This window comes from Morone saxatilis, unplaced genomic scaffold, assembly GCF_004916995.1.
Source record: "Morone saxatilis isolate NCDOM2014 unplaced genomic scaffold, NCSU_SB_2.0 Contig17, whole genome shotgun sequence".
Lineage (NCBI taxonomy): Eukaryota > Metazoa > Chordata > Actinopteri > Moronidae > Morone > Morone saxatilis.
Genome location: NW_023339729.1, coordinates 6652916 through 6669249, shown reverse-complemented (window position 1 = coordinate 6669249; position 16334 = coordinate 6652916). Strand labels below are relative to the sequence as shown.

Sequence of the window (16334 nt, the reverse complement as noted above, 5' to 3'; positions counted from 1 at the left end):
TCTTTGAAGCTGTCAACATTCTTCACCACATGCTCTGTCATGATGCATAGAGGCGACTGGTGAGATGAACCAGCTGTCCCTGCCTCTGGTCATTGCAAGGTCAACATGATCTAGCACACACACAAACACGCACGCACGCACACGTTAGGCTGGATGTCCTCTTGGTCTCGAGTTGAAAATGCCAACCATTGGAAGACTCCAAGTGCAATGTTAAAACCGTGACTTAATTGACGGCTGATTTTAAATGTCTCTCTGTGTTCCAGGTGGAGGAGGGAAGAGGAATGGTCGCAGTAAGAAATGGAAGGAGATGCTGAAACTCCCCCATATCAGCCAGTGTGAGGAGCTACGCCGCATTATTGGTAAGAAACGGTGTGCGTGTGTGCGTGAGGCAAAAAGATAACGTGCCATGCTGTGTCGTTGGGGTGGGTCTGACTCTGGGAGGAAGTTCAGATTGGACTTCCTTCCTGTTTCTACCCGTCTCCACCCGCAGTTACAGGCAGGGGACAGGAAACAGTGTATGTATCAGTGTGTGTGTGTGTGTTTGTGTCTGACTCAGGGAATCTGTGTGCACAGCCGTTTCTTAATCTCAAAGTCTCTCTTAACATTATGTGTGTGTCTCAGTGACTGTCTGTCTGCTAACACACCAAATCAAAAGGTCTTCACTCCTGCTTCCTTCCTGTTCACCACATCCAGGTTTGACTTAAAGATAGGGGAAGTAGTCTCTCTTTGTGGCCTAGACAAGTGCTCTACTCCTGGGCTACATTATCTTACCCCCCACCCTGGTCCTCTGAATGCCACAGCACTCTCGAGTGTTTGTGTTTGTGTGTGTGTGTGTGTGTGCGCGCCTGTGTGTGTAATAGTGCGTCACAGCAATCTCTGCCAGAGATTGCAGTGCTACCCTCCCCCACATACTCTCCCTCCCTCTTTTCTGTCTCCATGCCTCCCCCTCCCACTATCTGTATCTCTCTCCCTCCCTCTTTCCACCACTTCAGAGCAACATAAGAGTGGCAGAACAGGAGAGTTATGGAGAGAGCGAGTGAAAAACAGAAACCGAGAGAGAAAGAGGGAGAGAGGCTTCTACAACAGGAGGAAAGATCTCTTAAGGACAGGAGAGAGCCGGAGGAAAGGAGGGAGGCTGAGTGAAAGAGATGTAGATCCACAAATACTCCCTATGGTGATATCTCTTACTCAGTGTTGATTTTGTTCCTTGTCGTTTTGTCTTCACATTACAAATCATCACTCGCAGATCTAATTATCATAAACTTGAACGTATCCGTTGTCAGAGGCGTTAAATTACCTGCTTAGAAACAACACATAAATGCCACCTTTAGTGTGAAGAAGCATTGTACTTGTCATGGCTTACGTATTTATTGCCATTTGAATTATAACTTTGCAGAGGATTCTAAAAATGGGCTGTGTGTGTACGCGCACATCCATGCAGCAGCTGTTGAGGGTTACATACGTCACTATTACATAGATGCTGTTGCGTAATTTCCCTATCACACCGAGCGCAGGATCAAAATAATCCCTTTGCCAGTTAAACACACAGACGTGTAGGCATGTACATGCGCGCACACACACCCCAGTGTGCTGAGACGCACACGCATGCCCGTACACAGTGTGGGCACAGCAGATAGAAGGATACAGTATAGTGGCTGATAGCAGTGGCTTTGTTGTGTCTTGATATTGTCAGGCATTTGACCTTAGCCTTGACAAGTGTGCAGGACTTCTAGGAAGCCTAGATTACTTTATGTGGGCTGCAGCCTCTTTGTCTGCCAGCCTTAGGCCACTCTCCCCCCCTCTCCCTCTCCTTCTATCTCCCCTTCCCGTTTTTCTCTCCTCTGGTATCCATCCAATACATACAGTACATCTGCACCTATTGGTTGTGATCCCTGCGGGCACTGCCTTAAAGGAATGCACAGCCATTGCTTCCACGCGTGCACATTTGGATGGCCATTCACTGTCTCGCTAACTCACTCGGTCTCAGCCTAAATTGGAGTTTTAATTAAGTGGTAATTGCAGCTTACTTCACTGGCACAGGCATTTACTAGTCCAGGCTAGTTCAAGCTTCACAACTCTCCCTTCATTATTTTCAGTCCTTTCATTTTCCTGTCCCAATTTTCTCTGACACCTTGCTGTCTTGTAACTTCTTATTTCTCTTTCTCTCGTCTTACTTTCACAGTTGTTTTCCTTCAGGACACAGGAGAGGGTTCTCTTACGCAAAGAGGACATTTTTCATTCGTGGAATGCTGGCCTACGTTCTCGTATTCAAATGATTTAGAGCCTGGGATCAGCTTGGACACAGGCACACATACATGCTCTCACACACTAACTCAGAGCCAGGCCAAATACACCGTGGCTTCTTTTTGGGTCTTTGCTCACCTGCAGAACTAAGGATTCGGTTCCAAATTGTAGACTGTGAACATTAAGAGAACCACATTTAAGAAGGGAGCAAGATAAAGAGAGGGAATGTTCAAAGACACATATGTCATTGAGGCATGGTTTCTATTGTGACATAAACAGACATTGACACACTTAATGTTGTATTTCCAACTCATTAAGGCTGCAAAAACTAGAAACGTGTACATAAAGTGTACATTTATCATCCTTTTTACATATTTTTTTCCCCCAGTAGGTTGACATGAATGGCCTCTGCAGTAGTTCTCACTGGAGTATGCTGTGTTTTTAGAAAATTGACTTGTTTACCATTAAGTTAAGAAAACATAGATCCTAAAATCATTCATGTGTCCATGGGTATAGATTGTTGCCAAGTTGCAGTACTCTGTGCACTGTTAAAATGTAAACAAATTATGAGAGAAAAATAACACAGTATAGACAGAACGGGCTGAGACAACTCCCTTCTATTTAAATACCAAGTAAAGGCCTGCCACCACAGTCGACAAAACATGTCTTAACTCTGTACCAAAATCCATAAAATGTGCTTTTTTTGGTTTTCAGTACAGTTTTTACAGAAGGCTCAGAATGTCTCATCAAAATGATTTATATATATATATATATGTATCACTGGAATACACTCCCCTATTCATTCATATACACATATTTGTTTTATGTTGAAAACCTCTGGACAAACAGGCCAGAAAATGAAATAATTTGAAATTCTGTAAATATCCCAAACTTGTATAGTACCACTGGAATGCCAAAGCTTTACTTATTCTGAAAATAACAATGCATGGCATGGCCGTGCTATAAGCCTATGATTAAATATAGTGAAAACTGAGCAAAAGGGTTTAAAAGGTTCAATTCCATTAACTTGGATACATGGGTCGTTTTAGCGTCAGGTGTGTTGCAGAGTGGGTCGAATACTTAAAAACAGGGAAACCCTTTCAAGAACATTGCACAAAAGTTTCTGTGATTTTTATTATGTAAATTGGAGTGTGTCACCTCAAAGAGCGATCTGTTGTGCGGTGCTTCAGCAGAGGGTGGGTTCTCATGGCCTCTGAGTGGCAAGAAACACCAGCAATTACCTGAAACCTTATCCGGTGTCTCATTGTAAACTAGAGTATCAACCCAATGTTTTTAAACCTGTTGGTGCAGTGCAGCGTGGGAAAAACAAAATTCCCATAAGAAAATATAAACTAATGAATAATCTATAATCTCTAGCTTTTTGGTTGCTGAAGAGCAGACGGTAACGATGCAAACTGAGAGAGCTAAACTTTACTTCATTCAGTCCATTTTCTTCTGAACCAGACTGGAAAAAATGACTGTTGAATTTGGTTTGTTTAGGTTCACACTGCCCATTTGCAAACAAACCAGCTCATAAACACAAGTCACATGTACTCACAAGAGGCTTCTTTATTGGTGTTGATAACCTGTCGAGAGAGAGAGAGAGAGATTCACATTTTCAGGCACTGATTCGACACAACTCAAAACGGCATTGTTCCCACCTGGCCAGATGAATCAAACTAAAGGAGGAAACATTTCAAAGTTCAAACAAACTGCTCCAAACATTTTTCCTGTGCAGATGCGCTCAAATTGCCTTTATCAACTATGAGTGTGAGGGGCTTTCCCAGCTCCAGCTCACAGCTGAACACTGCTGATAGGGAAACACCAAAGCAGGCCCTCCAAAAACTTGGTGATCAAAGATGAAAGGCAATATCTGAAGGCAAGTGCAACGCAGTACAGTGAAAGATCTCTCAGTGAGATTTTCTGAAAGAGCTTTTGTTCTTCAGGTTTAAAACATAGCGGTCACACAGTGGAAAGGGAAGCAATAAAAATATCATATCTCTACACGCTACTGTTTGCACACTAAAGTGATATCTTTGTTTTTGTGGTCATATAAGTGGTGAGTTTGAATGAGAAGCACCGAGCTGCAGAGCAGAGGGGAACGCTCGTCGTGTAATAAACAGTGCAGCTGGGAGGACTGTTGTGAAGATTTGATTTACTGTTGGAGGTTGTCCTGTAGCTGTCACCACTCAGAAATGTTCATCCCATGCATCCCTCCTCCTCCTCTATTCACAAGTGCGCATGTGTACGTGAATGTGTGTGGCCTATTTTTGTTTGCATGTTTATCTTGTGTGTGTGTATGCGTGTCTGTACTGTCAACCAGTGATGGAAAACGTCCTGGGTCTTCTTCCTCATTTGGTACCAGAGGAAATATGACTCAAATGGACGCCATTAGTCCTAATAGGCTGGGGCCAGCTGCACAGGAGACACAGACACACATAGAGAAACAATCACTTAGGCGTGCGTTGTGTCGTGTTTTTAGCATCTTGTAGCATGCTACGACAAGCAAATATTTTCTCACCCTTTTAGTATCTCTGCAGTTTCATAGTATGTTCATCAGTGAGATTAGTCTACCTTAGCTATGTTACTGTACATGATACAATAGTTCCTCTCAAAGGTAGGGCAATATATCTTTAAACTTCCACACTATCTAAAATACACATTGTAACATTGTATACGCATTTATAAAGTGGCTAATTTTGTCATTAATAAAGATATGAGTTTTAAAGTTTTCCCCGTCTGTTTTAGTTAACTTTGGTTGGTTTTCATGAGTTTTTCTGGAAGTGGTGTTCCTGGGATTTTCTCTCTGTATATTTTAAGGTTATCTTCCTTTGTCCTGGATAATAAAAGTTGACCCCCTTGTCTGGTTTACAAAGATAACAACAACAACAACTCCAGCTCCCATTGAAAACTACAACTTAGCTTTCATTGGCTAACGCGTGGGATATGTTGTTTATATATGCTAAGCAGGAAAAGTTTTGTTTTTATTGTACAAATGTACTATGTAGTAGTATGTATTTAGTTTGGAATAAGTATTTAAAAACCAAGGTTCATGTTTTAGTTTTTTTTTTAAATAATTACAGAATTGTTGTCAAACTGAGGCTAACTACGTAGGAGAAGTTTTTGGGACTGTAATGTTGGCTCTTATTTTTTGTTTAAGAAGTAATGTCATTTTTTGAACTCAGGAAAATATATGCTAGGATGACTGTTGCAATAATAATCACAGGTATGTTAAGCTAGTGAGCTAAACTAGTCTAATCACACGGGACCACTTTATAACTGCAGATGACATGAAAAAGGCATCCATGGCTTATTTGTGACTGCCTTTCACTGGTGCTCCTTTGCTTGCATGTCTGAATTATGAGCGGTTCACTCAGTTTACCTTCTCAGATTGTTTGAATTTTTTTGGAGGCTTGAATGATATTTTGAGAATGTTGTTTTTTTTTGTTTGTTTTTTTTTTTACAAAAAAGCAAAGCTTTGAGAAAAGTTGGAAAACAAGTTTGATAATTTTATGTAGAAGAAGATTTTATGTTTTTTTAAAATCATTTCTTACTCAGACTTTGAAGACTCATACTGTGACTGCTCAAGGGGTCCTGATCCCCATGTTTGGAACCGCTGTTATAGTGTATATTTCCAGTGTAATGACAATTCTCCATCTTTCTCCCCCCTTGTCCCCCTCTCCTCTTGTCCTCCCAGAGAGGGACTACACCAGTCTATGTGAGAAGCAGCCCATTGGTCGGCTGTTATTCCGTCAGTACTGTGACACCAGGCCAGAACTGAAGCGCTGCATTGAGTTTATGGACGCTGTGGTAAGACTTTGAATGAACTTGTTACCATTACCTGCTTATTCTCTGATGTTCTTACAGCTATCCGTCTTTCACACATCCTCTTTTACTTGTCTGTCCCTGTTTCTGTGTCCCAGTCTCTCTCTCTCTGTTATTTCTCCCATGAGACTGGCCAGAATCTGGGCCCACAGAGCAAGGAATAGGAGAGGAAAGGCAGCGCTTGGTCCTTTGCCTGCTCTTGGCAGTAGCTTGGGGTGGTGGGTGGGGTGGGCGTAGGGGGTGATTAGTGACTTAGACAGGCTGTCAAAGAGCAGACCCCTCCCCTTCCTCCATGCACTCCTCCATGAGGTCAAGCCCACGTCAGAGGCAGGTCCCCTGGGTGAGCAGGCAAACACAGGCCCAAGCTTGTGTCTAGGCCCCTGGAGGTATGCGAGAAAGGAAAACAGGGGGGGATCATGCTTATTTAATAAGAACCTACATTAGTCTTTTTCAAGGTAGGGCGACAGGCTCGTAGGTACGCACACTGGGAGTCACACATACACTGACTGACAAAAAGACAGAAGACAAAAAGAAATGAAACTAGCAACATTTTAAGTGCTTAATGTGTGCTGTTGGTCCCACTGAAGACCTCATGTCTTGGCTGTGATGTGTAGTCACACGTCTCGAGCCCATTCCTCTCTCCGCCGAGCTTGTTTTCAAACAAAACACATGGCTCGAAGCAGTCAATCTCCAGACCTTCTCCCTGCCTACAGCCATATTTGACCAAAATCACAATCTGTGATGGTGCAGTGGGGTGAAAACTAAAGCCTGGTAGATGACAGATGTAACGGGCAAAGTGTGAAGATGAACATGGTTGCCAGTTTGCTGCCTTGACTAAGATGAGATGTTTTGTCACCAGTAACATGTTTCTATTTGTCTGCAGCCCAACACTCATTTCTATTTTAATTTCTTCTCCCTTGTTCCTTATTAACCCAACCTTTCTTTCTCTCTTCCCTGTCTCAAACTTCCTCTCTGTCTTCTGGTGCCCGTCTCTCTCTCTTTGACCTTATTTGGAGAGATATTAAAGATGGCTGAATGAGTACGCCTTACTACGCTGCTGCTGTTGTTCACACTTGTGTTTTTCTCTGACAGGCCATGTACCAGCTAGCTCCTGACGAGAAGAGGAGGGACTGTGGACTGAATGTTTTAGACACATACTTTAATAATGGGGTAAGATGCACACGCTTGCTTAATTAACTGAGCTGGCCAATAAGGACAGTAGAAATTATTGTTATATCCATTAAAGATACTTGTTGCTCACATTTGCAGAAGTGCATCTCAAATGTCTCTGTTTTGTTATGTTATCATAACATTCACATTTATTAATGACTAAAAACATATTTGCAATTGATGCATAATTTATCATATGTGGTGCACTGTATCAACCCCTCCCTACTGGTGTGGTAGTAGCACCTCTATATGCAGTAGTATTAAGCAGTTTATACTGTTCTCTCTGTTTTTATTCTCGTGGTTTGTTATTTAGCGTTATTGGTTGAGACTAACAAGACTTAATTTCTCATAAAATACCACAAACCTAGAAATAGAGTAAAGGAAACAGGCTGTCCTATAGTGCGAGCTAGAGTAGATGTATAAGGTTTAGCTTCAGAGGGTTTACTGTCACAAACCCATATCACACAGTCTTGTGGGTTTCACTTGTTGTGATCTCAACACAACCACACCAAGACCTTTATTTTGAAGCTTGGTGCACTTCGGTCCTCAAAAGAGTTTACAGCGCCCTGCCCACACTAAATGAACTGGACCAAACTGACAAATGAACCCAAGTTGTTTTGAACTGGACTGAACAGGTGAAGTATGACCACAGCCTTGATGTCATGCCCTACTACCCAGACTGCACAGGTTCACAAACAGAAAGGGACGAGCCAACTGATAACGTTTTGATCTGTTTTCATAACCTTGACAGTCTGCAGACATATTACACCATGATCTCACTTTGTTTCTGTCCCTCATCTCTCTATCCGCCTCACTCTCTGTCTTTTTCTCTTTAACCCTCAAGTCGGCAGCCCATCTGCCAGACGTACCCCAGGATGTGGTAGCTGGGTGTCGGGAGAGGCTGGAGCAGAGTCCGTGTAAGGAGCTCTTCAATGACTGCACCAAGTAAGTCTCCATCTCTTCCACATATCTGCCATATTGGGTCCTTTTTATACTCTGTGACTTGTGACTAGTTGCGATAGGATTCAGTTGGTTCATGAAATGCTTGTTTGTTGGAAGCGTATAGACTTTGTGTTTTTGTTTTTGATTGAGTCTGGCCGTCAAAGTGCAGTGGCACCAACAGCGTCCTGTTCCTTCAAAAAGTGTGTGTGCGTGTTTGTAGACCGTGTGGACTAGAGCACCCTGTCACTAGTGATGATGAGGCAGCTGGCACCTGGAGTGCAGTATTACACACACACAGACTTGCAAACACACATGCACAGTGGAGGCGAATGAAAAAAGAGCGGTGGGCAAAGAGAGCATCCGGATGGCTGGCATGAAAACAACAGCCACCTCAGTGTTCCACACACACACACACACTCTTGCAGGTGTTTCTGCTTCCTGCTCTGAGAGCCAGGAGAAGCAAACAGACCGGGGATTATTACCCCGAATGTACTTCTCATTGCATAGACACACACATTCAAACACCTCGACGTAACTTTCTATTAGCCCAATAATTTAACTCTGTCACAGTTAGTTTCTGTGGCTCAGGACGTCAACTGAATGATCTATTGTGGAATGTATATCATGATAAGTTGGCACATTTACATTATGATAAATGTATTAATTACTGTTGTTTGCGTCAGTGCATTATACTTCATTCTCTACATTTTTTTTTTGGTCTCCTTTTGGTTCATCTCTGATGTGTTTGTGTCGATTAAGATTGTTGATGGCTGACCTGTACTGTGTGATGATTGGTTGGCAGCAGTTCTAGTTACATATCATAGGTTGTTGCAACTTTTCTGATGTTAATTAAAGGGAATTTAGAATTGTGATGCGAGTATATCAAGATTCATGATGTTGGTAATATAATACATTTTGATTATTGTTCCTAACCAGAAAACATCGCAAAAGTGCTTAATAGACAAGTATACACATTGTTTGTTGAAAGATTTTGCTGGCAGTGAATTGGCAGAAAGTGATTTGCAAATGACATGTGACCCTAAGCTTCTTCCATACAAGGCATTTTATTTAATTGAATTTGTATGTCAGGGACCGTGTGCAATATGAATTTTAAACAAAAGAAGAAGTATAAAGATAAACTATATGGCATAAATATAAAACATCAATACAATACGTACAGTACAATCCATGATACACAAAAATCCATGTTTCCTCATTCGTCCAGGGGAGAGCTGAGTTTCTGTGATGTCCCAACTTTTACGCACGCAAGCAGACAGATTTGGGTTGGAAACGCTGTGGCCAGCTTCTGATTCACTTGAGCTTCCCCGGGGGAATACCGGAATCTGCTAGAAGGAACTCAGGAGAAGCGGGACTCATGGTTGGGAAAACACTGAGTTGTGTTCTCAGCCTGCGATCCTGTTTTGGCAAAACATATGTAGAGAGCTGTTCAAGAGCTGTTGGATTTCTAAAATCAATAACCCATATGGTTCATAAGCTGGTCATGCTGACTTTGAAGGACACATACACTGTTGGTGATTTTCTTTTATGTTGTAATGAATCTGCTTTCCAGGCATGGATTTATCCAAGTTATATAGACGAGTAGTTTTGTGGGCTGCAGTAACGGAGGTGTGACATCAAGTTAATCTTGTTTTTAGCTTATTGATTTAGCTTCATTATTGTGTGTGCTGGTACGGTTTGCCTCAGAGTTTTGAGGATGACAAAATGAGCAGTCCAGATACATAAGAGATTTGTGTGTGTGTGTGTGTGTGTGTGTGTGTTAGTGTGTAAAAGAAAGCAAATCAGAGGGAGTTTGAGCTGGGCAAGGCGGGTGGCTTGTGTGCCGAATGAAGCTAGAAACACAACACACACACAGCACACAACACACACACACACACACACCACACACACACACACACCACACACACACACACCACACACACACACACACCTGTCTTCTCTCTTTGGCATCTCAGGTTATGGTCTGTTGGCCCTGTTTCCTTCCCTTCTTTCTGCATGCATCTCTATTTTAACACCTCTGGGTAGCCAACAGGCCACTGGGGAGGGCAGTGAAATGGTGTGAGAAAGCGAAGTTCCACACTTTGTGCCGTGGGAAGCACAGCATCCACTCCATTCAAACTTCTCGACTGGATTTAAAACACACCAAGCTAGGAAGTGACAGGCCGTCAGAAAGCACAGCATGAGAAAACCCACGGAGAGTAGTGAAAGGACAGCAAAAGGGAGAAATGGAAAGAAAGTGTTAAGAGCGGGGGCAAAACAGCGCGTGTACAAAGAGTGTACAAACAGCACAACACAGGCACGTGTTTGTGTTACTGAAAGCCTTGCAGTAATAGCATTGCAGATGTTTTTGAATGGGATTCCTGTTCAAGTTTGGTCATCACTCCTTCCACTATTATTATTATTTATATTCCGTTGTGGAATTTTAATTTTCTTTAATTTCTTATTCCGATATGTAATTCTGACCCAGGGCTTATTTATTTATTTTTTTCTCTGAGGGAAAGCCTGTAGGAAAGCATGGTGCTGCACGGGGAAACAGGATTTTTGGCAGAGCCACACTCCCACTTGCAGAAATGTAATAGCTCACTCATGGATTTTCTTCTGCTGCAGTAGAACATACGGTTATGTCACACCAAGAGTGAAGTGTGGCCTTCAGAACATGTGTATCATTGTCTTTTGTGTATCGCCGGTCTTGACAAAGGTCTGTGTGCTGATTTTTCCCCTTTTCTTTTCCTCTCCCTCTCCCTTAGTGTAACAAAAGCCATATTGTAGCTGTGTTTATTTCTACTCCCAGTGGTGTCTGTCTGAGACTCCAGGCCAGGCACTGCTAGGCTCCTGCCTTTCTGGAGCCCCTTTCTTAAAGTGTCCGGGACCAGTTTTGTTTCGTAAGACTGAGTGAAGCCAGTTGACCTGAACATCATTCAGGCCATGGTTTAATGTCAGATTTGAAACAGAACTTGATACAGGAAAAAACATATGCTGCCATATGATTGTATTGAAAACATTGTATTGTATGTGTGGCGGTTACAGGGCACAAGAACTTTCCAGGGTATTTTAATTAGTTTAATTGAGCTTTGATGTACATGCTTTTAGTAAAACCTCTGTGAACTCCGACACTGCTGAGAACAGACTGATAAAGTCCTGTAGACACAGTTCTTCCACTGCAAAGGATAGATGGACATTCATCTCATCTGTAAAGCAACTAGGTCCCATGATGACATAATTTAGTTTTCTTTTACACAGCAGAGGGTGCTCCCCTTGTGGAAACTCTCTACTCCTACTCCGAGCCCTTTGCCAAGAACAGCCACCCCAGGGCTGTTGCTAACCACAGGCAGCCTTCCTCATCCTCTTTAGTGATGAAGTAATTTTAAAATATGGTCAGGGAAAATCTCCTTGCCAAATATGAGCATCTCTTCAACATTTGGGTGGTTGAGGAGGAATATCTACTGCATGGTTTTTAGTCTTTAGTCTTTTTAGTCTGTTATAGGCTAGCAGTGGAGATCACACTGGTCTGCAGGAGAGACAGTGGTACTGGTTTAACGGTTCTTGCCTGCTATGGTTTAGAAGTAGTACAGCTCAGTTACATTTACGCTTGTATTTGACCGAATCCCAAACTAAGGATATTATTGATTTAATTTGATGTTAATTGCCTATGTTTATGGTTGCAATTGTAGTAAGATTGTTGGCTAAGTGCTACAGGTATTCCACATAATAGTTAAAGATGACTAAACACTTCTTCAAACTAGGGATGCACCAATTGGATTGTTGAAGTCACATTATATGAAATTGTCACTCATATCGACCAATATCCACGGAGACGGGTGAGAAGAGTACAAATGCGGACGCGGAAAAAGGTTAAGTGTTTCTGACATGCCTGTCTTCGGGTAAATAAGTAGTACTAGTACTCACCTCTGGCCTTTTGGCTCATACATAAAGCTGATGCAGGGACCTCTTAAAACCTGCTTTCTTCAGCTTCATAGTTGGCCGTGAGAGGTGTAAAGCCCCTATTGTCTGTCAACCATGATGCAACTGATCATGTTTTGGATGACAGATTTTTGTCTTGTGCTGGATATAAACTCTGCATCAGAAGCTTGCATTGGTAACTTATTTTTCTTGTCCCAATTGAATATTTGCTACGTCAGTGAACTAGGGATTTCACAGAATAGTCGGCTGTCAAAACCACTAGTCAAAACTGTACATCATTGTAGGCTCCAATTGTGGTCTCTACTATTTCACCTACTCCCAGGTTGATCCTGCCTACATCAGTTAACACTTTACTGGTTGTATTTGATGATAACTGATCATTGTAATTGGGTAATTACTAATAAGAGAAAGGGCTAAACACTTGATATTAAAGAATTGGACCCACAACTCTGGTGTAGTAATGTCAAAGTTTTTCCCCTGGCATTCGTCTCTTTTCTCTGTTTAATTATGTTATCTGTCGGCAGCAAGGACAGTATTATTTTTTTCCATAGCCCTTGAAGTAACTGTGAACCTGTCTCAGTACAGTTCAGTTCATGTCTGTTTGGTACAACAGTGTTAAAGAGGACATTTTGTTTAAGTCAAACAACATCTGTAGTCAAAGCAGTGAAAGAGGACACTAATACTGAGATGTTGGCAGGGTCATGTCAAAGAGTCATGTTCTTTCAACTCCCGGTGGAGTGACGGTTAACGAGGAGGGGACTGTGGGGTGTGACCTTTCATGAGCCCCTCCTCTCCTCAGAGAACTTTATTTTTGTGTCATCACAGGTTTCTGTTACCTCAATCCAGGACTTTTACAAAATGTCATTTCTTTGGGGGGGTGATTATGTCTGAATGTATGACATTCGGAGAGACTCACCCACATTCACGTGCGAGGCAAGGTGAGATTAGATGTTCCGCTCAACCTCCTGCTCAGTAAAAACCGGTTTCCCCAAAATCCCCCGTTTCCTGGTTGAGCTGAGTGGAATGTCTCTGTTCAAAGGCATTTTTCATTTTTCACGGTGGTGTATCGGCACTGAATGTTTTTTCCAGTATTTCCACTGAGAATGGCTTTGAACCGTAACACAGCCGGCAATGCCTAAACACACTCACACGAACACACCGACATACACAAACATGCTCACATATGTGATTCAGGGTTTAGTCAGATAGAGAGGATGTGTGTGCTTGTAGTCATTGTGAAGGTTAAAAGGCGTTTTCTGGGGAACGCTGGCCAGCTCTTCTGTCTGATTTGTCAAGAAACCTTACATGCACTTGTATTTTTGTCCTGGGTTTCTTGTTACATCTTTATTACCTTGTTATTAAATGATCATCAACCCTCTTTCTCCCTCCCTCCTTACAGAATAGTTCGTGATTATTTGAGTGGAGCTCCATTTTCCTCCTACCAGGAGTCCATGTACTTCTCTCGCTTCCTGCAGTGGAAATGGTTGGAGAGGTGGGTAGTCACTACAGATTACACACTTGGTAAAGCAGACATGCAAACCATTCCTTTTTCTTACATAGAAATGACACCTGTAATCTTACACACATTCTCTGTTTAAGGTTGCATCGTTCATAAGACTTCTTTGTTTGCAATCAGCAGATTGTCCAAACTGTTTTTTTTTGATGATTAATTATCTCACAAGGAAAACAACTACAGATAATAAAGTACATAATTAATCAATCTAATAAAAAAAGAATGATGATAACCTTGTTTTAATATATAGCAGAAGAATGCTTACAAACCATAAATGAACAGTCAAACATTCCAGTATACAGTATATATAGACTAGTAGCAGGGAAGGTGCACCAAAAACACAAAGGTGGTGCTATCAATCAGTGTTTCTGTGTGACCAGTAAATAATTGATGATGCTTTGCATAATGGCTGGGTAACTGAAGCAGGGTGGAAACAGCAGCCATCAGGATGAATTAATAATATATTAGAGCATTACTCTGTCTGCAACTTCACATGGTCTGAGAGAATGGCATAACATATCAGGTATTTTACGTCTTTTTTTTTTGTCTTTCTTCTTTCCACCCCTGCAGGCAACCAGTAACCAAAAATACCTTCAGACATTATAGAGTACTAGGAAAAGGTGGATTTGGCGAGGTGAGTGTCCAGAAGTGAAATGGAAATAACTAACTGGTTATTAAAGTTTTTATGATGGATGCTGAGGCAGCTTTATGTTCCCTTACACAGTACACAGAAAGTTGGAAATGAGACATTAATGTTAATGATTTAAGTTGCTACAAGTAGCCTTTAACAGTTAGTTAATGCTGTGCTGTTTATGTCCCCACTCACTTAAGGTTGTGTGTAGAAATCTGTGGTGTGACACATTAACTTCCATTAGTTGTACTTTTAAAGTGTGTTTTTTTTATGTGCATGTGTGTGTGATAATGTTTCCTCGCTGCTTGTTTTCCAGGTTTGTGCCTGCCAAGTACGTGCCACCGGTAAGATGTACGCCTGTAAAAAGCTGGAAAAGAAACGAGTGAAGAAAAGAAAAGGTGAAGCAATGGCACTAAACGAAAAACGCATTTTAGAAAAAGTTAACAGTAGTTTTGTAGTAAGTACTACCTTTTTATTATTCAACCTTTCAACAGAAATGTACCTGTTTTGTCTGTCTGTGTGTCTGTGTGAGTGTTGCGTGCGTTCTGTATGTGAGAGCATTGCTTGTTGTGGCTCCAGAATCCTGCAAATGAAATTAAAATGGTGTGTGTGCAAGGCTGTCGATCAGCTGTTACAGACAGTTGCTGTGACTCAAATTCAAGTTTGCTCAGTGACGTCCAGGCCAGTTTGATGAGCTTGTAAGTCGCAGTGGAAAGAAACACGCTGGGATAAAACCACAAAAGGGGGAAAGAAAAGTCCCATTTGATATAACTGACCAGCTGCAGGTGACAGCACACTGCAGGGCAGTTTGCAAGGATGTGCAAACATTTCGGTAAGTTTAGCTTTTTATGCGCATCAGCAATCAAAGCCAAATCTAAATTTATTTTGGTAATAAACCTGCTAAATAAACAGGCAAAATGCCTGCGCAAACATGCCAAATCTGATTTCATTTGGAGCATACTGTCAGCCTTTAATCATCTGTGAATGTATTCTAAAATGTGATTGCTATCTGTTTTGCTGCCATAAGATTTGTGTGTGTTCTTGATATATTGACTCAAACATGCAGATTGTTTGTGTACCTTTTGACAGGTGTGTGTCATAGATTGTAAGGAAAAATAACACACCCTAACCCATGCCCCTTTTGCACCTGTCAGAGCAGGAAGTGTCAGATTTCAGGGCCGATTTTGAGGAAGCACCGGTCTGTAGAAAAATATGAAAATGATTTCCAAAGAAATTCATAGAAGCATTGCAGTTCCTTTCATAAGGAAACAATATTAAACCTGCTCTTCCTGGTTGTCCAACCAAACTAAACAACCAGTACATAGGCCATTTATAGCATTACTGTATGGTGCTTTAGCTAGAACACCACAAACTGCAGGAAAAGACAAGGGGGCTTTAGCACCCTCCAAAGACTCATTGTTTTGCAAACCAACTACGTTGAATTGCCCTGAGGAATTTTGCAGCACAATTTAAGTTTCATAATAGAGCAACAGCATAGAGAAGAAAGTAGTACAGTGTCCTGCTCAGAGCATGTGTGCCAGCCCAGAAAAAAAGAAAAGAAAAAAATCATTACCCTGCCACCGTACCACCATGCTTCAAGCTCTTAATGGTGGCGTTGCTTTTGGCTGATTTTCCTATGGAGGATTTTCATAAATTGAGCCATAGTCATGAGTAAGCGGTGGTTTTTGGCTGGTGCTGTAATGCCAAGCTTGAACGCTTTTTAGGGAGTCACCTAGCTTTTCATTTCTTCCATGCTCTACCAAAGTACTGACGGGCAGAAATTTACAGTCGACAGTCCATTAACATGTAAGATGATACATTATAGGAACAGTGCAAGACCTGAAAGGGAGCTATCAGTAATGTCTATGTGTCATAAATGAAATTTAAGAGTGATGAGACTGGAATAACCTTGCATGTGTAATTTATTTCCATTAAATTTCTATGAAAACAATGCTGAAATACACCTGAAATAAGGAAGATTAACTTTATTAGCTGGTGTTTTGTTAAAGGTACATTGTGTAGGAATTTCTCCCATCTAGCGGTGAAATTGTATTTTGCATTCAAACGAAT

General features: G+C 41.7%; 1 protein-coding gene across 1 annotated transcript in view; it reads left to right on the top strand.

Moving 5' to 3' along the window:
- Nucleotides 1-16334, top strand: part of grk4 (G protein-coupled receptor kinase 4) — a gene marked incomplete in the record, with an annotated part of 39932 nt that overhangs the window by 10888 nt on the left and 12710 nt on the right. The window contains 7 exon segments of the mRNA XM_035660029.1: nucleotides 264-359; nucleotides 5942-6054; nucleotides 7162-7239; nucleotides 8084-8184; nucleotides 13520-13612; nucleotides 14204-14267; nucleotides 14581-14721. Coding sequence (XP_035515922.1) covers nucleotides 264-359; nucleotides 5942-6054; nucleotides 7162-7239; nucleotides 8084-8184; nucleotides 13520-13612; nucleotides 14204-14267; nucleotides 14581-14721 — 686 coding nt within the window.